Source organism: Lutjanus erythropterus, chromosome 10 (genome assembly GCF_056507025.1).
Source record: "Lutjanus erythropterus isolate fLutEry1 chromosome 10, fLutEry1.hap2, whole genome shotgun sequence".
NCBI lineage: Eukaryota > Metazoa > Chordata > Actinopteri > Lutjaniformes > Lutjanidae > Lutjanus > Lutjanus erythropterus.
In genome coordinates this window covers 4910819-4935365 of record NC_139326.1, presented here as the reverse complement: position 1 = coordinate 4935365, position 24547 = coordinate 4910819, and the positions used below count along the sequence as shown (strand labels likewise).

The window sequence follows — 24547 nt, the reverse complement described above, 5'->3', positions numbered from 1 at the left end:
GAAGTCAAACTTGAGGAGCAGGGCCAGTTTGTGAAAGTGGCACAGATGAAGGCGGCCTTCGACTCAGCTCAGAAGTCACCAGACAAACCTGTTGAGAGGAAGCCATCGGTGAAAAAAGGTAAGGTAAAAGCTGCTACAAGGAGTTTTTAACCGGTTATGAAACAGTCTCTGTTTAATACTGATGCTTCTATATGACCTACATAAGCAAACAACACCGTCAGTGAGAAGATTTTCTATTTCTGTATGGTTATTGTTAATGGCTGCCACCGGGTTGGATTCTCCTTTAAATCACATGAAACAGGCCTGTGTTTACCCCAGGCAAAGTTACAATGAGTCATATATTAGCCAGTTAAAATGAAGCAGGAGGAGATTTTTATTTAGATCTTCTTTTTGACATTATATTTCACGGTTATGATGGTGGAGAAATGACTAATTTTGTCCACAGGGGTCTCCAAAATCAACAGGGTCTGTGCAGCTGCTTTAAAATCTAGCTTATTATGTACCAGTATGCAGCCTTTTCAAGTAACGACCCCTTCAGAATAATCAAGTGTTGCTTTGCTTTTCTTAGTTTATGGTGCTGGTATCAGACTCTCAGGTCATCCACCTTGAGATTTGCTGTGCTTTCAAATTCCCATACTACCATGCTATATAGTATGCCAGGAAAATATTTATGTCAAATGAAATACGGCAAAAATATCAGGATGTCCCACTGCATCTGGTCGCAAGCCAGCATGCTTTTCTGGTTATTCTGACCTACAGTCCTTTGTGATGGATGTATGAACAATGGGGTCAAAGTTCAAGGTGCAATGTTATGATGAATTAATATGTCCACATTTTATGCATACTGCATGCAACAGTATGTACTTTGTAGGGAGAGCTGCAGTATGTACTAAAAGTTAAACAAAAAAGTGTGCAATATGGAATGCATGGACAGCGTCCATTTCCTGTCCGGTGTCCCCTTGGAATACTTCTGGGAAGACATCACTCCATAGTAGTCATTCCCTGTATTAGCTAGCAAAACTGGTTATAGCTGCTTAGTGAACACAATACTGGGGCACAAAAAGGGCCCACAGTGTTTTTTTTGTTTTTTTGTTTTTTTTTTTGTAAGTGTGTGTGATCAGAACTCAGGTGCACAAACACTTTGACTATCACAAACACACTAAATAAAATATACTCTAAATAAAGGATAATGTACACTGAGTGGGTCTTTATTGTGAAATAAACCTCAACAGGGTGATGCAGGATTCTGACACAAAATGTAGGTGTCTTAAATCACCCTGAAGGGTAGTATAATTACCTGCTCACTGTATATGACCCCGCTTATCACATGGCCACTTACTAGAAAAAAAAATTAATTAAAAAATTGGCATAAAATACTAATTTTAAAAGTATTTTAGTGATTTAAAAATGATGCTCCTCCAGCGTGATAGGTCTTCCTGTTGGGGTTATTTTACAATAACCCACTGAAGGTACATTATTATTACTTCTCTAATGTAAAAAACATTTCCTGGTCCAGAATACAGCCGTAATTTCCCTTTTCCCTGAATAGTTTATGTTACAAAATGCAAATGTTACTGTGAGTGTTTGTGTCTGCTCAGAACATGATGGTTTTTGTTGGAAATGGCCATTTAGATGGCTGTTACATGTCCTGAGGCCAGCTGTATTTTGCAGATTTTTAAGTTTTTGTCCCTTATGTTGACTGTCATTAAGGGGATTATGTCACCATGAACTGCTTTCTGGATCTCATTCTGTGTTGCTTGTCACAATATTTTATTTTATTGACCACAACATCTGGCAACCCGCAGAAATTCAGCGACTCACTTGAGGGTCATGACCCCAAGGTTGAGAACCACCGATATACATTTACTGTTGTGTCAAATGAGTAGAAACTGTGGATAGTGCAGAGAACACTGGGAATCACAGGATAACAGGTAAATTAATTAGTGAGTCATCTGTTATTCAAAAGATAATTAACCAGGGAAGTCTGCTTGGAGAATCTGGGCTGCCAGATTCACCACAAACACTTGCATCAGCCCTCATGTACAAGACTGAGGGAGGAGGGAGGAGAGAAAATAGATTGGATGATGGAATACAGCTGTTTTCTTCTGTCAAACGTCTGCGTCACTCTGGATTTGTGAAATACCGCCATCTTGTGGTGCAGTAATACACATGTGGTACATTGTGTTCTTCTTGAAATATAATTTTAATATCATAAAATGACACCTTGCACAGCATTATTGTACAAGCATGTTCTATTGTTGCACTGCCAATCACAAAATGTATATTTTAGCTGCTACACAAGGACACTAGAAGCATCCTGCATAAAAAAAAAATCTGCTGTAGATGGATAAAGGAATTACACCAAACAGCCACATACACTTGTGTTTATATTGTTATATTCAGTATACCCATACATTTAACCCCACTCACTCACAATTGCACATAGACACATAAACCCACTCTCTGCCTCTCATCATTATTGCCTCATCCCATTCTTTTTAAAATATTATGGGTATCTAGTTGCTCCGAGATCCTGTCAAATGAGTTGTCTACCCTTCCAAAAAAGAACTACATAAATCCTATTATTTGATAAATAAATAAAATTTCCATCTTTAAATAATATCAAGATTCAAGATGTTTTATTGACACACCAGTTATACAAGAACAATCGTGTGAAAAACTTATGTTCAACAATCAGACAAAGAACACCAAAACAAAACAGTAAATTAAGTAATAAAAAACAGAAGAGTAATAGATAAATTATACAATAATAAAATTTAAAAAAAATGCTTTCCTGAGATAAAACATACAATAATAAAATAAAATGTGCATTTACAAAACAAAATATAAAACAATCAAATAAAATGTATTGTGAGAAGACAACAAATATAGGCACAAATACATGAAAAGTAACAAAAAGGTTGCATTTAATTTCTGTAAAATATTGTACATATCATTCTTATGTATAATAGGAGAATAGTAATAGATAGATGAAAAATAGATGACAATTATGTAAAACGAATATCACTATTACCACAGGAGATTAAAATGCTTTAAAACCTCAGTGAACACACAACTGATGGTACTTTTCCTTAACTATGAACCTGAAGAAAGGAGGAGTGAGCTCTGGTCCCTGTTTTGCAAAAAGCCGTTCTGATTGGCTGTTGGAGCTGTCCGTGAAATGCCGCTTATCCACTCAGTGTTCGCCAAGCCAATGTAGGGGGCGGGGCTAGTGGCAGAGTGGGGAAAGCGCACACAGAGCGAGCGGTGTCAGCAGCAGCACAGCAGCGGCTCCGGCAGAGGGAGGAATAAAGTGGGATACGGCTGTGTTATATCATTCGGCTTTCGGGAATACTTTCAATTTCCTTTCAGAAGGTTGGTGAAATGTTATGTGGATTTTTTTTTAAAAGACACTTTATGGCTCTTTTAACCCCTTAAATTTGTTTCAGTGGTGTTCGTTTGTCCACCTCCAGCCATCCAGACAGGAAAGTGCAGGCGCTAGCTAAAATGAATCGGGACAGAATGTGAAGTGTTTTTTTAAGCTAGCACGAGCCTTCACGGCGGTTAACTGACAATGCCAAAAAGTTTCTAACCGATAACCAGAGATAATAGCTGTTTTCAATCAGGGTTTTTGTTCCTTGTACTGTTGGGTGGATAATCCACGACATGAAATGTGCTGTTGGACGTTATTGAGCGGGGTGGGGTAGCTAACCATAGTGCGGCAGCAGGAAAACTTATCTCTGAAACGATAGATCCACATACGCGGAGGTACAGCCAGGCAGCACAACCGCGCCCTGGCCCTTGGCACTCTGATTGTTAATACAGACTCTTCAAACTGAACAATGGCCCCCAGACATAAAAAAAATATCCAAGAATTAACTCTTTCATCAACAGAGACCTTTTTTCTTTTTTTTCCTTCAAATTTCCCTCTGGTTATATACAGCATCTGCAATATTCCTCCAAGATGCCAGGTTCAGATTTGACCCACTAACACACTGGTATGGAAGATAAATGGAAAAGGGTCATCATAGCATAGAGACAGGCGCTGCATCCATGCTAGCAGCTACAAATATTACCCAAATTTATAATCACCGTGTCCCTGCAGCAGCTCTGCTTGTTTGGCCATAACACGTGGAGAATTGTTAGTATGAAAGTATGCAGAATCTGTGCAGATGACAACCTCCGCCTTCTCTAGTAGTTAGTTATAGTAAGTGAGGGCAGAATGAATCAGTCCCGTAGCATTATACTGACAGATGCTTTTAATTATACTGTTTTTATATTAAAGCAAGGGTTTGGTTTAATTATGTTCAAGTCAAATTAAGATGGGGCTCGTTATTTATTAGTAAGTGTTGCTTGTATTCAAAGGCACTTTATTGCCTGATTAGTCAAAGTTTCCACAATTTGACCACATATGTTGTAATTTCATTGGCTTTGCACATTAATGAGTGCTTTGATAGGGGGATTTAATCTTGGAGTGTGTCATAAGTAGGGCTGTGACTGAATTTTATTCATTATAAGTCTCCTTTTAAAAAAAAATCTTTTAGATATATTTAATAAGTAATTAGGGATGCGCATTTTTTTCCCAGCTGATATGACAATGATAATGTCCTGCTTCATGGCTGATAGTGACAAGATAACAAAAAATTGTGTGTGCAAAGATGGATGATTTAGTCCGATCTAATCAAATGTAACCAACATCACTTTTATAACAAATTGCTTTGTCATAATCTGTCAAACTGGATATTAGCATCAGTATTTATCATATATTTTCATTATCAAAATAATACATAACATAAATTCCCAACAGCTCCTATATTTATTCTGCATCCCTATCAATAGTGATACAAAACAGATAAATTAAGATAAAATCAGCAGATCATCAAATTTGAGTAACTGGAACCACTGAGTATTTGGCAGTTTTGGTTGATAAAATGAGAAACATTCAATTCATTCATTTTCTGTTCCCTCATCAAATCAATTAATTGACTAATTATTTCAGCCCTGGTCACAAGTTTTATGAATTAGCCTCACTCTTAAAATTTGACTTGGTTCTGCAAGTAATGTGATTCTTAAATACCATTGCCATTCTGGGAATGCAGTATATTGAAATCGATCCAAAACTGAAGGTTTTAGGGTGCTTCCCTCCTCACTTGGCAGTCATAAATAGCCTCTCCAGTCTTAGTGGCTGGGTTTTGACCCAAGTAGTCCTTTGTGTGACCCCTCTGTCAGTAACACCACTGGCTCATTTGCTTGTTCATGACAATAGGGCAGTTTGATTTGTAATGACCATGGTTAGTATGTCAAAAGGGCAGCAAGATTTGCATATTTAGCCCGTGTCTTGAACTACTCAGCTTCCGTGTGTAATAATCAGCTTTTGAGTTGCAGGAGTTTCCCTCGCCAAGCTGAGACCCGATGTAAGATGCAGAGCAGGTGAAGGCTGACAGAGCGACCCCAGGGTCAACAGTCAGTGGTATTACAGCTGTGTTTGGGCTTGTTAACCATTTCAGACGCATCAACCTCTGCTGGTTGTGCTGCAGTACAAGGTCTTCAGAAGAGCGTAGCCTCAGTCTGCCTTCCTATAGCTGGGCAGAGGGAGGAAGTGGGTCAGGAAGTAGAGGGAAACTAAGCATGAGATGTGAGGGAGTGTTGGTCCCTATCAGCTGCAGCAAGGCGTGCTGGTGTGGGCTGTGGTGAAGCCTTGAGTACATTTTTTAACATTTTGAATTGGTTTCAGGAAGATAATTACAATTTATAAACACAATCAACGTATCTTTTTATTTCATCAATGTTGATGGAATTCCAGCTATCACTGCTCATTATCCCACACAAAATGTTAAGAAGTTAGGCTTTGTTTTGTAAGGAATCTGTACATTAGATTAAGGGCGTGCTGTCTGGCCAAAAAATAGGCTGTATCCTGATCTTTTATTGCAGTCATGATTCATGATCTAAACTTATCTCAATTTTGAAATGCTCTGTATACTACAGCCAGACTTAAAAAAGCCTATGAATTTATCGATTTGGATTATTAAAACACAGTATTGCATTAGAGATACTACACGTTTCAAACTGGTGATTAAAACCTGAGTTTAACTTTAAGTTGTAACAGAAGCTAAGTACTCAAAACTCAATTTCAGTGTTAATAATTTGTCACCTAAGGAGGAGCCATGTGAAATGATTTGTCCAATCAGCGTAGCCATCTGGTTTGTTCATGTAGCACGGATTCGCTAGTCAATGAAGTCATGTGAAGTTTAGACACAGAGGTAAGAGGACATTAAATCCCACAATCTCTATGACGCCTGAAAAGTAGATTGCGGAAGCCTTGGATCACAATCTAAAATTGTCAGATTGCCCACCCTGATATTAGATAAAACATAGCTTAGTAGTATTTTGATATATCTCCTGTTCCAGTGAGTTCTCATATGAATCTGCAGAAATTATCAGTATCCTGTAAAAGAAGCTGAATATTTGGTCAACAGTTTGGCCTCCACATCTCAGTTGGACTCAAAGTTTGCATTCTTCGAACATGTCTGACATACCTCAGTTTGTGTCCAGTCCTGTCTGTGCAAGATGTTATCTCAGCCCACATTTTCTGCCAGAAACTCTCAGAATGACATGCCACAAGTCGAAAATTCAACTGATTTTTGATTTACAGCACAGGTTTGATGCGCTTCAAGACGTCCAGTAGTTTTTTTTCTAAAGACAGGTGGGAGAAAACATCTCATTAACTAACCACCTGCTTAGTGTGTTTGCTTATTTGGACCAGGCCGGTGATGAAGAGGATCACATGCCTAAATCTGTGCCGCTAATTGCTTACACAGTAGACACACAGCCCAGTGACAGTGGATGTTCTTTGTTTAATAAGCCAGAATTAAGTTGTTTATCTCAGCTTGTTAGACGTCTGCATGCTTGTTTTACATGTCGGGTAAACTTAATGATTTTTCTATGCTCTTGAGTTTTCAGAAATAAGTTTGTTTTGTTTGGAATCTCAATCACAGATGATGGTCAGATGCCTTCTCTCCTGTTTTCTTGCTCAGCAATCCCAGCAGATGCACACAGACTGATACTGCTTCTTCCACTGGTCTTTCCCATCACAGCTGACAACATCTGTTGAAATGGAGCAGTGGTTTGTGCATTGCTCACTGGGGGAGGGGGAACAAGCTGATCAGGAAGAGGAAGGGACATGCTTTGTACTCTCAGGCTGTTATATTTCGGGGTTGATTTGGGAAAATATGAACAATAGGAAGGGTTTTTTGCTTTTGTCCTCTTGTTCTGTTGTCTGCTGTGTTGATCACCTGTTAGGAAAGGTACAAGTGAAAACCTAAGCAGAAGTGATGCTCAAGTTGTGTTGCCATACACACAAAAGTAACCCTATAAATAAGCACTAATAAAAACTGGAGCTTGTCCTGTTGTGAGTAATTTTGTAGGATTTTAGAGTGGTCCTGTTTAAATCTTGACTTTTAAGTAGGATAAGAAGTTTAAGAGTTAGTCTTTTAAGTCTCACAGCACGGAAACAGAGAGAGTTGGGAAGGAGGTTTTTGCTGGAGTACAGTTTGAGGCATGCTCAGCGTTACACTAAACATACAGACATTTTCTGACACATTAATGGTTCCTGTGTCTGAATCTATGGAGGCCATTTGTCCTGTTTTGGAATGAGGAAGTTGGCAAAACCTCAACATTTGACTTCTGTTCTTGAAATCTGTAGTTAATCTGTAAAAGTCTGACACACAGTGTTTATTAATACATGCATACATGTACATAATCTTTACCTGATTTGAGGACTTCGGTTGATTGTTGTAATTGTTCTATGTATCAGCCAGCACTGAAAGGGACCTTGCAGCCACATTGCTCTTGTGTCTGCAAATTCCATTTCCTCTGCAAAGTATAAAAGAATACAATAGCATTCCTTGAAACACTGGTGCGTAAGGTATTGTGTTCCAGTAGTATTTAAATTGAGCAGAGCAAAGGCTGCACGGTCACTTGGGGTTGGGGAGAGGTGAAAAAACAGCACCTTATCTCATTGTTGCAAAAAGCACTGGAATGTAGCTGGAATCTGATTACAATGGTGGTCCGTGGCCTTGGTTACAGGAAGGGGATTTAGGTGGCGTCTCATGCGGTCTTGGTGACAAAAGGCAAAAAGGCAGCCAGTGTATGGGGAGCACTGAGGCGACATCACTGGTGTGTGTGTGTGTGTGTGTGTGTGTGTGTGTGTGTGTGTGTGTGTGTGTGTGTGTGTGTGTGTGTGTGTGTGTGTGTGTGTGTGTGTGTGTGTGTGTGTGTGTGTGTGTGTGTGTGTGTGTGTGTGTGTGTGTGTGTGTGTGTGTGTGTGTAGTGGTAATGGGTGGCATGGATAGCAGAGTGTGGGAAAGAAAAAACTATGACCAGTAAAAGCCTTTGGAAATTTGGCTTGAAATAGCAAAAATGCATATATGATATCAAAGTTGAGTGTCTTATTAAGCATCTGCAAAAATCTGAGTGAACATATACATTAATTAAGGATCCTTGTTCCCAAAAAAAGGCTCCTTTTTGCAGTTTAGATCATTTCTCAAGACTGTGTAGGTGTAGCACATCATGTTTTGACTGACATCTCCCTCGGGAGGACCATCATGGAAGCTAAACAATGTAATGCTGTGGATGGGGGCAGCAGCAAAACACATTTTACAGACTTAAAAGCTCTCTCATTTGCCATGTATATACAGTAGTCCTACAGCTGTAGGATGACCGCTGTCTTGATTGGTTAGTTTGTTGGGGTTATTGTGTAATTTTGGTGTTTTTACACATTAGTTACTTGCTGCAGATCGATGCAACGGTGGACCAGCAACTCCAGTGCTCTGCATGGTGAAATTATTGATTTTGTTAAAGGAGTTTGGAGCAGCTTCAGTTTCCCGTTGTTGGCTCAGACTCAAAGAGGCAGATTAAGGGAGAGCGAGAGAAGTTTTGTTGCACCTGTTCGGTAGGACAACTGACATGGATTTTTTTTTTTATGATTAGTACTTGGAATTAATTGTGTAATTCTTGAAATAAATATCTGAGCACAACCAGTATCATGAAAGTATGTAAAACTGTAAATGACAGTATTTCAAATTTGGATTAAAACTAATTTCTAATAGGCTACTTTTTAGATGCTTGCTGTAATGTACATAAAACCCTAAATTACATAGTTAGGGTATTGTGGATTTGGGTTTCTAGTGGCTTTAATTGCTGTTAAATCACTTAAAATACAATATTAAACTTTTTGACAGTAAAATACCATTACAGTACAATGTAATGGTCATCACATGCTGGATTCCCCTGTATTTTAGGCACATTTGCCTACCATTTGTTGGAGGGATGCATCTTGCCTTATATGCCTGACCACCAGTGACCTGGACTGTGGCTCCCAAGATGACGCTAACAGCAACACTGATGAAATGAACCAACAAACAAAGGAATTGCAAAAATAAACATTTAGCAGATAAGACCTGTTGAGAAATATGGTTGGAGCCTTGTTTTATTTACTGATTGCATGTATCCACAGAGGGCTTTATGCACGCCAGTGATCTCAGCTTTAGACTACACACCATTTTCAAGATGAATGGCTCAAGATGAGACAAATGTTGGGTTGTACCTTGGGTTGAACTTGACAAGGCGACAGCAGGACAGATGGACACAGGGATACACGCCTGCTTTGCAGTCAAAAGATGCTTATTGTGGTTTTACTGTAAGTGTTATTGCACATGCAGCAGGCACTATGTTTGTGTATTCATCTAGTGTTGAAACAGTCTGGTGAGTGGTGATAAGCAATTTTGAAGATCAGTACAGTTTGCAATACCAATCTTTGTTGTTTGAGCTTCAAAGTTCTTTTTCACTTCATTTCTGGTTGGATGTGATGTTGAGTCTGCTTGCAGCTTATAACCATCTGTGGAAGGACAGGTGGATTTTTCTTTCTAAATCAAGCTCAACCTGTTGGGAGAAACAGGTCTGTTTTCTGTCAATACCTCCTCAGGACAACAACGTCAGGAAGAACCAGAAATATTTACAGTGGGCATGTTAAATGATAAAAGCTAAAGAATTGGTGACGGTAATATTTTCGTGCACATATAGTATTCAGTAGTACACAGTATTTTCTGTTAACAACTGTGGAGACTGTTTTGGCTTTGTCAAAATTCTGCTCTAATTCTGCTGCCCCTCCCACTCCCACATCAGCTCATCCCGATTTGTGGCTGGGATTTTCATGTTATGTCACATCTCACTCACCAAGCGCACTATGAAACACTGAGCTCCAGGGACAGATTTGCACCCTAGCAACAAGGTGTTGAAAAGGTATAGACTGTCTTCACAGTTTTTATTGACAGACATTGTTCACTCTTGTTTTGCTTAGCGTGGATTAGCCATTATCTTTGGGTTTCACAGTGCCATAATAGACAGTGAGTTTTAATCCTGGTACGGCTGGCTATCTGCCGTAGCAGGGATCTTATTGTCTAAGTGTTGTGAGTAAGCAGTTTAGTAAATCTCATTCTTGTCCAGACATTTCTCTTGGAACCGAAGCCCAAGTTTTGTCTTCTGTCATCTCTGTAAACACAAATTCTTTCCTACTGCTGTCTTTATTTTCAGGGTTGGGTAATTATATGTAATAATATTAATGCCCTGTCTATTGCCCTGATGATGGGAAACCAGTTCGAGTACAAATTGCTGTTGGCATAATGGGGGCATCCCCATGTGTTATTTGGAAAGTGTGAACATAACTGAATGTGGCAGGAATAGGCAGCATTACAAGTCTCCTGTCACAGAGGATGTCACAATCTTACATGTTAATGTAAGATTATCCAAAATTTGTAGGCCTGCGCAGCCACTTGTAGGGCTTGAAAATTTTAATCATTAGTCAGAGACCCCCCAGGTTGCAGATTCCTCAAATCAAGCAGTTGTTTGTTTTTTGTTTGTTTTTCCTTTATCAGTCAGCATGCATTGCAATAACAAGATAAAACACAAGCTTACAAAAATGCAAAAGGGATAATATTTCATTGAGGAATTATAAATGAACAGAATCATAAATGTATTTTAATATTAGCTCATGCATTTATTAAAAGAAATCCATGCAACACATGCACTCATGGTTAACCGATGTAGTATGTGGGTGGTACACAAGTTTTGGCTCGTTTTTTTTTCGCTGCATCATTGTACACGGGGCTGTGCAAGCTGTAAACATTACAAACTGAGTCTCAAGATCAACACAAACTACAAAACTATCTGTGATGGAAGCAGAGCAGGGTGATACAAATGGATTGCAAGTGATGTGCTGCAGTGGCTGACACGCTGTCACCAGCCCAGGAGAGATGCTCTGGTAGAACGAGTTTAGTATTGTGCTGAAAGGAAAAAAGGAAAGAATCGACAGACCTTCATATTGAGCAGCCAAATCTGATTAAACTGACAAATTCTAGGTCAGGTTCAGCCCTAGTGGATGTCTCAGTTGTATAGACCTCTGATGACTCAGAAGCACAAAGTAAAAAGGGAAGCTTAGATTTTGCTGGATGATGATCACCTGCAAGAGCTTCATAGATCTTAGTGCTCAGTTACTGAGATGCATTTGATCAAGTGACAGAGGAGGTGCTTCTTTCAGTAATCATAAATGTGTATAGGAATGACATTCTGGCGTGCAGACCAAACATGAGCTCTCTTTTTTTACTTGTTTCCTCTCTGTAGCTGTTTTGCAGTCTTATGTCAGAGCGAAACAATTTCCCCCTGGTTTAATGGAAGGCAGCAGTCTGTACTGTGAGGTAGAGATGAGAGGGAAACCCTCCGTGGCCTAACAGTGAGCTTGACTGTGTCTTTCAGTTGCACCTTCCTTTTCAAACACGATTTGTAGTCTTAACGTATGGTTAAAATAAACAATAAAAGTGAAGTGTAGCACTTAATTTATCAAGAGACCCACATTCCCTCAATAGTATTTTCAGATGTAGACGGAGTTGAGGAATGCAGACAAGGATGCTAAAAACTGTGTCACTGGTCCCATTTCCTGTTTGTCATCTCCTCAGGCTGTGGGGTCCTCCTTCTGTCTCTGCACATCAGGGTCAGATCTGCTGGCTCAGGAGGCAATAAGGTACATGGCTCTCCTTTCATCTGATTTGCCCAATAGATACTAGAGGTCTCTTTTTTTGCCTGAATTAGGACTGGATCAGTGAGCTGTAAATCTCAGGAGAGTGTCACTGAGTAGCATGGCATTTCCCCAAGGTGTGTGTCTGTCTGTCTTTGGTGTATGTCTGAGGCTGTCAGACTGGGAGCAGCCTTTTACTGCCTCAGCAGCACAGCCCCTGCTGACACTCTGACACGCAAATGTCAGCCATAATCATTATGACGTCGTAATGTTTGGGAGAGGGGATGGGTCGTAAAAACTGAATACTTATTAACTGATTGAACAGGCTACAGTGTTGCCTTTAATTTGTCTTCTGCAGTGGAGGTCTTTCTGTTTTATGAATTTGGATTTTAGTTCTATTGGTTGATATTTATAGATATCCTTCTTTTCTGTAGTAGACACAGAGGTCTAACAGGAACTTGGTTGTTTGAATAAGGCTTTTGCTAGTTTTTAGCAGAATAACCCTGCCTCCCTGGTTGCTCTGTTCTGCTCTTTAAATCCTGCCTGCTACCACAGATCTCTACCTGACTCAGTAAATTTAGGATAGTATTATGGCACCAGTTTTCAAACTGAAATTGATTGACAGTTAAAAGTGTAATGTTTGCTAAGTTGCCTCAAAACTGTATAGGTACAAATCTTTTTTTCAACAGAAGTGACATGACATATTTACCACTTTGATTTTGAGTTCACAGTCAAATCACGTGTGCTGCCACTTTGCTTCATTAAAATCAAAGACGTCATTGGAGTCAGGTTGGGATGAGTATTGTTAGGATTTTATTGATGCAAATCAGAGTGATATATTAGTACCAGCTACGAGGCAAATGCTCATAAAATAATAAAGTGGCTGGTAACTTTCAGACACAAAATAATGAATGGTGAATCTGAACATTTATCTGTCATTGGTTGGTAGGTGTTCACATTTTAAAGAATTGATTTCCCAGCCTGATATCGATATTGACCTGACACTTATCGATACTCTTATTTGGTGCGAAAACAGACATATCATGAACAGTTATTTTATTATTACTTTTTGTGAAAGTAACAAGTTAAATTGTTTATTTTAATTATTTATTGAATTTAGCTACATTTTCATCAGATTTAGTCAAATTTGCCCATTCATTGAATGTTTTACCCCGCCAGCTGTTCATGTAATGTTACATAAAACCAAAAGCAGTATCACTTGTCCAGGAGCTAATTGATATTTTCACACTGACTAGTCAGGAACCGGTACTGGTTCTTTGTACCCGTCCCTGATGTCAGGACAGCTATGCTCGTCAGTGGGCCATCATATATGAAAGTTTTGAGCACTTGTATGCATTACTGGCAACTAAATTGTCTACATTCATAACAAGAAATTGGTGCGTCATCACTATGAGCAGGACACACAAGCATTCACCCTCATTTTTCCACTGCTGCTGGTCTCTGTATAGGCTTACTTGTTTCAGGCTCAGCTCATCAGGTGCAGGTGGGGGATAATGATGTTCTTACATAAGAGTCCTGCTGGATAAGGGAGTTTTTGGTTTGGCATTTTGCCATGGCGGGGTTAGGATCTGTCTTTCCCAATGAAGCAGGTGAGATTTGTTTGAAATTCTGCCTGGGAGGCTCCATGCAAGTCCTGTCATGTTGTAGCTCTAAGGTCTGTTGAGTGTTAAATCAGACCCTAGCTGAAATGCTGATAACTTCAGGCTCAACACAAACCTGGATTATTTTTAAGTCCTAGTTCTGGACTTTAACAGCACAATAATTGATTTATGTGCAGTTGCAATGCTGCTGCATAAATGTAGTGAGTGACATATTGGGAATTCACCAATTTTGTGAAAATAAATGGTTGCCCTGCAGAAATTAACCCTAAAACCCTGTTTCTTTTCTGTCTTACCACATGTATCAGTGGGAAAAACCACAGCGAGCATACAGTGACTAAGAAATGGTGATAACTTCCTGAAAAGGATATGCCACTACCACACAAGACTTACTCACCAGGACCTAGTGTTGTAAAATAAAGCTGCAACCCCACCCAGTCTGCTCTGACCTACAGCATGTACACTGATATATCCCAACCCTCTGTCCATAAAAGTTTCATGTCCAGTGTCTGCCATCTCATTTATCCAAAAGAACTTTTTAATGTACAGAAGCACAGACAACATGCAAATCTGGTGAGCATTAATTAAGCATAGTTAGTTTTAATAGTATTTACTTAAACATTCACTGAGTTTTTAACTGGTCATGAACTGGCCCCAAATTAGGCTAACACTGATGTGCCTATATCAGGGCTTCTCAACCTTTTGGAATTTAAGATATAAATAATCTGGGCTGTCACATGGTTTCCCCTCATTCAGCACACTGTCTCTTCAGCTCAGCATCACTGTCTGCAATTATGAATCCATATTTAATGTATTCAGGGTCATATTCCCTCACCAAATGCTTTGGAGCTTTTACTGGTGCAGGGTTGTCTCTCACATAATTTTTTAATCTCAAAAACTGATCCATTTTGTGTCACTGCATTGAGGGAATGTAAGCTAGCCGACAGTAGCAAACCACGTTCGTCACTACATAATCCTGTGTTGCATTTGGTTTGGTGATATTCAAGCATAACTTGAAACTATGCATTTAGATTTGACCTTTCTTGTTTATGTGAATTATTTTTGCACATTTGGGTATAAAGGACCAAAAAATATTCATTTTTAATTTTAATCTAATTGGTAACGCTGATGCCCCTGTGGACAACTAAGATGCACTCTGAGGCCTGCCACTTTGGTTATTTGTATATTGTTATTAATGCATGTCACCGGGTTCAGTTTTGGATTCTACTTGATTTATGGCATGCAGACTGGCAGAGCCTATGTTTAACTTTTCCCATGCAAAGTTACGATAGCCTGTTAAAAAGAAACAGGAGATTTTTCTTTAGATAAATGCATCTGCTTTTGTCTAGAGGTGCCTCCAACGTCATCAGGTTCATCGTAGTAGCTATTTTCAACTTTTGTAAAAACTGTCAGTTATAATGATAACGCACAGTACTGATCGACGAGGTCATATTCCATTATCCTGGGCATATTGGGACAGAACTAGCCTTGATTTGTTGTTTTCAGAGTGGTTTTTGCCACAGTAACGTATGATATTGAACATTTCCTGCTGTTTGTAGAGCTGAAGGATAGTGTGACTGTGAATCTTTGTGCAGACCCAGACTGACCTCAAGAATGCAACGATTGTTATGTCTGGGCTAGTCACACTATTGTGGTGATAAAACAACACGTCTTATAAACCACTGTTTCATAAAACAATGTACTGTTCTGCTGAAAATTAACAGAGCTGAGAGCAGCAGGATAGTTGTTTCACTGCTCTTTCTGTATTAACAATGGAAGGTTCAGTAGCATTTATGTGGGTTAGGGGTGTCATCAATAAAAATGACTCTGTAGAGGATTGGATCTGCCTTCATCCAACGAACAGATGATTGAGAAGCACTCCCCTTAGCGATGTCATGAAATTGTACTGCACCTGACCTTAGATGCTGACCTTTTGCCGCCTTGGAAAGATGTGATGGCTGTTTGGAAAAGGACACATTTCCCCTAAAAAGTCCAAAATCAGTTTACATTTCAGGTGAGAAATAGGCCATGCTGTCACGCTTCATTTTATATCCACAACGCTTAAGTAATTCCTCTCAAGGCTCAGTTGTTGAGAGGCGGCGCGTCGGTAAAAACTCCAAATACAGCTCTGCTTGTTCTCATCTTCTCCTGGTTTGCTCACTGGTCTGGCTTCCAGCTGCTCAGCCCAGTCCATTGTCAGTGGATGTTTTCCAGACTAAAATATTGTAGAGAAACTTGAGATAATTAAATTTTGCATGGTTTGTAAGGCTAGGAGAAATTCCAAACGTGTAGATATAACTAAGTTTAACAGTTGTTTGCATTTTGACATTTTGTAAGTGACGTTTTGAGACATTAGTTTGTATTTTAACTGTTGTATTGTGTTTCTTTCCTGGGTTGGTATTTCCCTGATGTTGCTAAGCAGCATGTCTGTGTTACTAAACATGTCTCTGAGACAGATTGCAGCCAACCAAACACCCATACAATTGCCAGTGGCAGAAAGTGAATTTTTGCTCTACTTTTCTTCTTTTTTTTGACACAGCTGCATCTCTTGCTGCTGGAGGTTTAATTTACTGACACCCTCACCTGTTGCAGACAAGACTGAGCTTAATAACCAGTATAAAGAGCAGCATTTCCTAAGAGAGATATCAGTAAACACTTATCATGATGCAGAGAGGCTGGGAGAGAAAGTATTAGATACTCAACCCCTTGATGGATACCCAGAAGTCAGCACTGATGATGGGAATATAAGGACGCTGACTAACAAGTCACCATTTTCATTATGTGTTCTGGCCCTTTGCCACATACTTAGTCTGTCTCATCCAGTTATGTAATTCTAAATTATTGTTGAGGAGGCACATTTTCACATCTTAGCCCAAATTCAATATAGCTATGACATACTAGAAATGCTGCTCATAATGGATTATCTCTCCTTCCTCTGCCCATTAAATCGCTGATGAACTGGCAACGGTGTCATAAGTCAGTTATTGCACCCCTCCACCCCCCCTTTTTTTCACTGCTTCCCTTTTAGGAAAGAGCACTCACTCCAGCCAAGACAGCATATGGTTCCATTAGACAACCGGTGGGGATTGGCTCTAATTGACCACTTGCAGTGGCCAACAATTAGCTTGTCAAACACTCGACAATCATTCAATTTAAGATATATGCCAAATTCAACTTTCTTCCAGTTCCATGATCCCCCCCAATATCATATTTTAAAGGCTTTTTATCCCAAATTTGCTTAATTGAATCATGAAAAGAAATATGAGATGGAGGTGAGCTTAATCCTCATGATGGTGCTAGTCGTTGTATTTTCAGAAAGAGCACGGAATAATTAAATCTTACCTTAGCTTAATAACTGATAAGCTAAGTTTCCACCATGCGAAATTTCTGTCCCTGAATGGAACTAAAGTTTCTCTAGTATATAATGAAAATTACAAAATAAACTGTGCATAATTTCCTACGGCGCCCTAGGGCTAGAGCTGTGATGATGAATCGATTTTTAATCAATTATGAAATTAATTACCAAGTATTCTGAGAATCAATCAATCAGTTTGAATCATTTTTTAGAAAAAAGAAGTAAGTTTTTTTTTTTAAAAAAAAATTGTGATCCAGTTGTCCACTATGTAGGAATTTAACCTATTTTGTGATTTGTGGACTTTCATTTTGTACTATTTGTCATGTATTGTCACCTACCATTTTGGTAATCACTTGAGTCATAAAAAAAAAAGAGAGATGTAAATGAATGGTATTTTTACTGCAGTCTGTACCAAACAAGTATATTCCCATACATCTGGAGAATATGTTTTGTAGGCTGAAGCATCTCCGTCCAAGCTGTTTAGCACACTGGAAGTCCCAAGAAACCAAATTCATGTTCCTCTGAGTGATGTCTCAAGTCCCAGTCTGTTCTGTATACATTATACAGTCATACATTTGGCAGGATAGTCAGCAGATTGTTCAAATAACCAAGGGTTTTTCACCACTGCATCAGTTTATACACCAGCACTCCACTCCAGTGTATTGTGTAGAGGAGAATGTAAAGGTGCGACTGACTACCTTACGGCAGAAGCACCATCATGTGTAACATGTGTAATGCATGTGGTACACACAGTTCGTCAGTGAGGATTGTCTGTATTTTCTACAGATACGCTGCATGCCTGATAAGCAGTATTGGTGCGCCCACTGAAAGCTGCCCTCTGTGTGTCAGTAGGACAGTTGTGTAAGGGGAGAGGCATAAAAATGATCATGTTCGTATTGAAAGTAGTCACTCTATTACCTGGAAATAAAAGAATCGTTCAGTCAACAGAGTAAAAACCTACAATAACCGAAAGAAGCAGCAGCAGGCGCACCACAACAAAAAGTTGTTTTGAGTCTTTTGACGCTGTTGCTAAGTCTCCCACCAGACAGGTAGCTGATTTAGGTGTCTGTTCACATGTACCTTCTATTCCAAACAGATGTGACATATCTATAGCTCAAAAGGTAAGCAAACATGCCTCACTCCTCATGACAAAGTTGTCCTTGTTGAGTGTTGCCCCAGACCGCCATCACATTACTGTAAGGAAGAACCATGCCATTTTTGACATATTTGAAAAGTAATTGCAACTGATTACATAAGCAGAGTTCAATGTTAATGTTTTTTTTATCGCTTGCTTGGTCGGAAAAGTGGGTCAGAAATCTGTGCGCCCAAAGTATTTTTTTCCCCGTATGCATATTGACTACAGTACATTGTTAAATGCTGTTTTCTCAAATTTTTCCTTTTTCAAAACTCTGTGATTTGATTGTGGTTCTGTGATTTGGATATTACGCTTAGCCGTACTGCATTTTTGATAATTTTGTGATTAATTGTGCAGCCCTAATTAGCGGTTATCAAATAATGCCTATGACGAGCCATGCCATGTTGTACTGTGTGCCCAGGTCAGTCATGTTGAGAAGCAGTCGTATGCAGAGGTTGCTGGCAGCCCATTTAGCTGCTATGCAGGCGAGATGCTGTCAGCTCTTGTTGTGGCACTCCAGCGATGTTTTTTTGGACTTTCCTCTGAAAAAATGTCCCTGTTTTACCTGCCTTGCTCTCCAACTTGTGGTAAACTGTGCACTCCAACTATGTAGTTGGAGTTTCACTCACTTCCTCTAACACTACCCAAATAGACTCCTGTTTCCAGGATAACTAAAATGTTTGCCTGTGTTTCAGCTCATAAACTTTGCTTTCACCTGCAGCCATTTTCTTGTGAGTGCCCAATCGGCACTGCACGTGTGTAATTCTCAACAGAGGTGTGAATTAAGTAAGATGGCTTGTTTCTTGGTTATTTCCATCATCAGCTCTGGATAAAAACTCTTTCTTTTTTAACAATTAGATTGCTAGATTTTTCTAGCCTGACTGACATTTTACTTGCCCCAGGCAATCTTTATTATGGAGCCCTGTGTAAGGTTTTCTTAGCAGTGATTGAAGGCTGATTCTTCCTGAAGTCAGAGGGATTATTTTTGTACAAGTCTGTACATTGTGTTTGAGAATGCGGTGTCTTCTTTTTTCAACTATAATGTATCTCGCAGGATTTCTGGAGACTGTTTAGAGTTGGATGACAGTCAGTTGCTCTTGGTCTGAGTCAGCCTTTCCCGGAGTAATCAAATTCAGTTTCCTCGACAAACTCTTGTCTGATCCAGATAAATTTAGAGGAGGATTTAGAGAATCTTATGTAAGTAAAGTGAAAACCGGAAAATCCTCAGTTTAAGGAAGATTAAAACTTCCATGTCAAGTGACATTAACTGTTTTATCTAATTTGAACAAATTTGTCTTCTGGCCCGCCATCATAGTTTGGAGACATCAAAAATAAACAGTTGTAAGGACTGACGTGTTTTACAGACCAGTTGTTGTGCTGTTGGGACACGCCCACATCCCTACAGGAAGAACTTCCTGCTTGTGTTGTGATCCTTGTTCTGTCGGAAACATGCCATGCAAGCCCTTCTTGCTCACTCTGTCTCTCTTTTGACACACGCACACACACACTCACACACACACAATGGAAAACCACCTCCAAAGCATATCCCACATCCTGTGCTGTGATTTTATCATGTTCGTGATTCAGGCTGGGAAACTGTTACCATGTGCTGTGTCAAAAAATGAAAAAAAAAAAAAGATTGAGGAGCTCCACAAAATAGAGACCATTTTAGAGCTTTTGTCTTTCTTTAGGTTGTAGGTCAGATTGGACAGTGTTTCTGGCCAGTTTATCTGAAACTGGACAGCTATCCATTATCTTTGGAAGTGGTCTGTTGTTGTAAGCACAGCACTTGGACTTGTAGCTTTTGAATGGGCTTGTTTTCCAAAGCTCTCTTGTCTGCCAGCAGATTCTTGTCTTGGTGAAGATTTTAGCTGAACCAGCTACAAAGTCTGTTTTTGTTTGGATTGGGAATGTCCTATTTTCCTTTGGATGTGGCTCTTTCTCAGTGTGCCACATATAAAGCGTGCTAGTATTTCAGATGTTTAATATTTGGCACAACTGAAGATGAAAAGAAACAGCCAGACAGTGCAAAGAGTTTGAAGTCCTATGAAAAATCATCAAGCGTGTTTGTTTTGTTGTTTATTATTCACACGCTGTAACTTTGTGAAATCTGACTTTTTTGAGTTTAATAATGAGTGAATTTGTACCACTTTTCCAGGGGATCCAGACCCATAACCTGATGGAGGTTGTTTGTGGTCTACTGCAGCTTGTAATTTATGATTGAAGGATGTCTGAATGCTTGCTCTGTCATCACAGGGGTAAGGAGAAAAGTGAGTGTTGTTAAGTGGGCCGACTCATTTTTGGCTTGAGTCTCACTCAACATGGATGCCCAGATCGATTGGATACTGATTTCTATCAAATATTCAGTGAAAATATGCAAGCTGGAGGCCTGTTTTAATACTTTCTGATTAAAAGGAAAACTGATGATGACCCAAAAACACTTGAGCCAATTCTCAGTTGAGTTGGTTTATCAAGTACTTACCCAGTGTTGCGTCCATGTGAATGACTTGTTGAAGTTGATGGCATCCATTTCAGAACTCACACAACTGGTGCAGTATTATCCAAGCCTCTTTAAACTAAATATATGCTCAACACTTCCAAAAAACCTTCCTAATGAAATGATTTCTGGCAGAAAGTCCTGAAGTCAAACTAGTACCTGCACGCTGTACATTGTCGTGAATGTGCCTGTGAGCAACGTGTGCATATGCGGTGGTGGAGTCCAGCATTGTCTTCGGTAAGCAGTGTGTATTGGCAATCAGGATCGGTTGCAAAAAACGCTATCGGGGCATCCTTACGCCCGAGAGAGGAATTAAGGGTATAGAAAGAAAATGAAGAAGGGCCTGTGTCAGTAGTGGGGCTCTCCTTTTAAAGAACTGTGAAACTCTGTAATCATACTCCACTGTAGCATTATCATGCCGCCTTCCACAATAGGATGTTGAAGTCATATTTGCAAGCTACAGCATGTGTCGGTAATGCTCTTCTTCTGAAATTGTCAGCACCATGATGCCCAGAAATTCCAGGGAGACCCTTGGAGTAGGGAGAAGTAATGGTTTGTTAGAAAACCGTCATAGAGTGAGAGAGTCAACACATCTGCCAAGAGAACGTGTTGTGGAAAAAAAGCTCACATATGACCTCAGTCTGTTCTGCTGCAGTTTCTGGTTGAGACATCTTGTGGTCTCAATAGTCTACACTGTAGATGTGCTGGGTCATATTGCAGTTCTCTGTCCTGTATACTTCTACTATCATCATGTTGCTGCAGTTTTAAACCGATTCACTGACGCCTTCTTTTCAACACTGTATGTCTTTGAATTAACGTATGTTAAATCTCCCTCTCTCCTCTTTGCACAGATATGAAACGAGTTGTACGGCAGAGCAAATTCCGTCACGTCTTTGGCCAGGCGGTGAAGAATGACCAATGCTACGATGATATCCGGGTGTCAAGGGTCACATGGGACAGCGCGCTCTGCTCAGTCAACCCCAAGTTTGTTGCCCTAATTGTTGACGCGAGTGGTGGTGGAGCTTTCCTCGTTCTCCCTCTTCATAAGGTATGTTTATGCTGTATCATGGAGTAATTAATGCAGCAGTGGATAAGCACTGTATTGTGTGCTTGGACAAGGGACATTAGACAGAGCTGTACTCAATGACAACCAAATGGATGTGTAAACATGCTTGCATTTACTGCTTCTTTATGCTTCATCAGTAGCAGTAACAATGCACTGGTTAATCAGTGTTTTTTTTACTTGTTCTTAGGTTAAATCAGCTACTTTGTTTGGCTTACTTTGGAGCACATTTTTGTGCTTTAATGACACTGCAACATCAGAGACATCAGACTGCTATGATATTTTCAGTACCAAGCTTTGATTTAAATAATCAGTATCAGAGCAAACAGCATGTTTAATTACACTTTTTGGTAACACTCCAAGAAAAACAAAATTCTCAGCATGTGGTCTTTTCCATCCAAAACTTCAGGTTTGTGGTTTGAAATAAATACACATGCACATATGAATGATCAGTGATATCTATGTTAATGAAGTTGCTCTTTGATGGTACCGACAGGTTGATCATCTTAAATGTTTTGATAGAACTGGTTTGAAGATAAAATGTTTGGTCCTTCTTCGGAGGGAAATGATCCATTGAAATGGTGTAATGCTAACCTTTTAAATGCATCATGTGCCCTTTTTGAGTGCAGTTATGCATATGATGCTTTGGTTACAGATGATTTAAGTAGATCAAATTACATCTGGATATTTTTAGATGTGGGTGGGCGGGCGGGGGGGTCTTGATATTACAAAGGGAGGGATTGCATTTGCCCTGACATGAATACAAACACCAAGAGTTTAAAAGGTAGAGTAGGGCTGCTGTGGTGACAGAATTTCCCCTATGGTTATTTAGTTTGGCTCAATAGTGTGGTATGCAGTTTTAGCACTATTCTTCTGTTTTGGCAGATTACTTCATTTGTGATAAATTTGGGGCAGTAATGCTAAGTTTAATGTTATCTTTGGATCCCATTGCCTGGCATGCGACTTAATGGTCTGAGTTAGCTAGCTGCTGGGTGTTATAGTCATCATAGCTGGACAGCGTTCCAAATGAATTCCTGCAGCTTAACCATTTCTTTTTATACTTGGCTGTATTGTTGCCTTCAGGGAACATCCATGAAGTAAATTTATTTTGAGCACCAACGCAAACACACACATACCAGCAGCGAGGATCACAGAGCAGAACCGACTGGCTCCCATACAACAACAAAGGTAGCACAGCTCGTGCTGCAGTATGAACTTGCACCAAAAGCAACATAAAATAACAGCAGCATCAGGCCTACTATGCTTATTATTTAGTTTGCTTCAACTTAAGCTTAATGTTCGCAGTTTCTCTTGGCTGTCCCTCAATATCACAATGTTCATCCACCATCTCCTCAGCCTGTGGTGGTCGCTACATTAACCGCTTACCACGCTAACCCTGAAGTTCAACAGGTTAACCTAAAAAATAAACATTAAAACAACATAAAACATGGCAAGACATAGTTTTCAAGTTTGAAGTCTGGTCACAGAGAGCTGTTATCATATTGCTTATCTTTTTTTTTTTGGAATCATTGATTCATTTAACACACATTGAAGTGTAAAACAAGGTGGGAACAAAAAGAAAAAAACATGAAAGTTGCAGTTTTTGTGGGGGGTTTTTGTCATTGCCTGCAGTTAGCTTGTCAATAGTGTGGTATTATTAGAGTAGTAGAGAGAGTTGAACTAAGAAAATCTTGATTGCTCTGATTTTTTTATATATATATAAGTGTAACAGCTTATTTCCCATGTTTTGTTTAAAGTAATCATCATTTGCATTGAAGACTTGACCTCTTAGAAGCAGGACTGCTGACTCTTCATGTCAGTGTACATTGGGATTAATGTTTACCAGCGGGCTGTTTCACACACCCTCATGTGTACAACAGAAACTACTCCAAAGCCCTGGAGCGAACAGTCTGCTGATCCTTGCCTCCTTATAAGGAATCGCTCCACTCCAACTAGAATTACTTCTGGGTTGGGCAAGACAGCATTTGAAGAGTGTTTAGCTGTAAACAAGTTGGCTGGGTGAATACATCCCTCCCTTTTGTTTTAGCCCTGCTGTCATAATTGGGCTAATTAAGGCGCAATAGAGGTCAGATTGAATCCAACAGGGGGCTCTGGCATGTACCCCAGAGAGCCCTTGGGTGTCATTATGGTTGATAGTGGTGAATTGCTGGCTGCTGGTGTTTCTGTTTGGCAGCTCCTAGCGATGGCCAAGTGGCAGGTCCTGACACTGTGAGTGACATAAGTACTACAATACTGTTGACAGATCTAACCTGGGCCTGTAATTAGTGTACACCAGTACGCTGCCATGTCATCTGAGAAGGCTCCGGCGTAGGGGACCGGATCCTTAGGCCTGTCATCACACAGCTTTACACCTCTCAGCACCTCATTCAATTCAGGGCTTGTACTGGAGGTGGGCTGCGAGCTCGACCGGTTTCACACTCCCGGTGCCCTCCTCTCTGTGTCTGTGTTTGAATGAGCTGCCCTCTGCATGCCATGTCCCAGTTCAGTAATGGTGAGTCGGCTGAACAAAGTCTACTTTCACTGCCGTAGTGAGAGACTGAGGTCTTTATGTGCAGAGCAAACCTCGGGCAATTTCCTCAAGTGAGAGATTAAAAAAGCTCCCTTGATTTTTAGATTTTTAGATCTTCCCACATGTGAGCTAGCAGGCATGACACAGACTAATCCTTCAGATGGAGTGTTTTCCTCATTTCAACAGGCCATGCTTTGAGACACTGGAGCTGAAAGGGGAATACCATGTTATTGAAGATTTATAATATGTTGTGTATGTATGTCAAACTTTCAACAGTGTGA

The 24547-nt window shown here is 39.8% G+C and overlaps 1 protein-coding gene across 1 annotated transcript in view; it reads left to right on the top strand.

Moving 5' to 3' along the window:
- The first annotated feature begins 3224 nt into the window (after nucleotides 1-3224).
- Nucleotides 3225-24547, top strand: part of coro1ca (coronin, actin binding protein, 1Ca) — a 46872-nt gene continuing 25549 nt past the window's right edge. Inside the window, exons 1-2 of the mRNA XM_084727937.1 lie at nucleotides 3225-3375; nucleotides 21525-21721. Coding sequence (XP_084584063.1) covers nucleotides 21527-21721 — 195 coding nt within the window. The 5' untranslated portion in view covers nucleotides 3225-3375; nucleotides 21525-21526. The remainder of the gene's footprint in view (nucleotides 3376-21524; nucleotides 21722-24547) is intronic.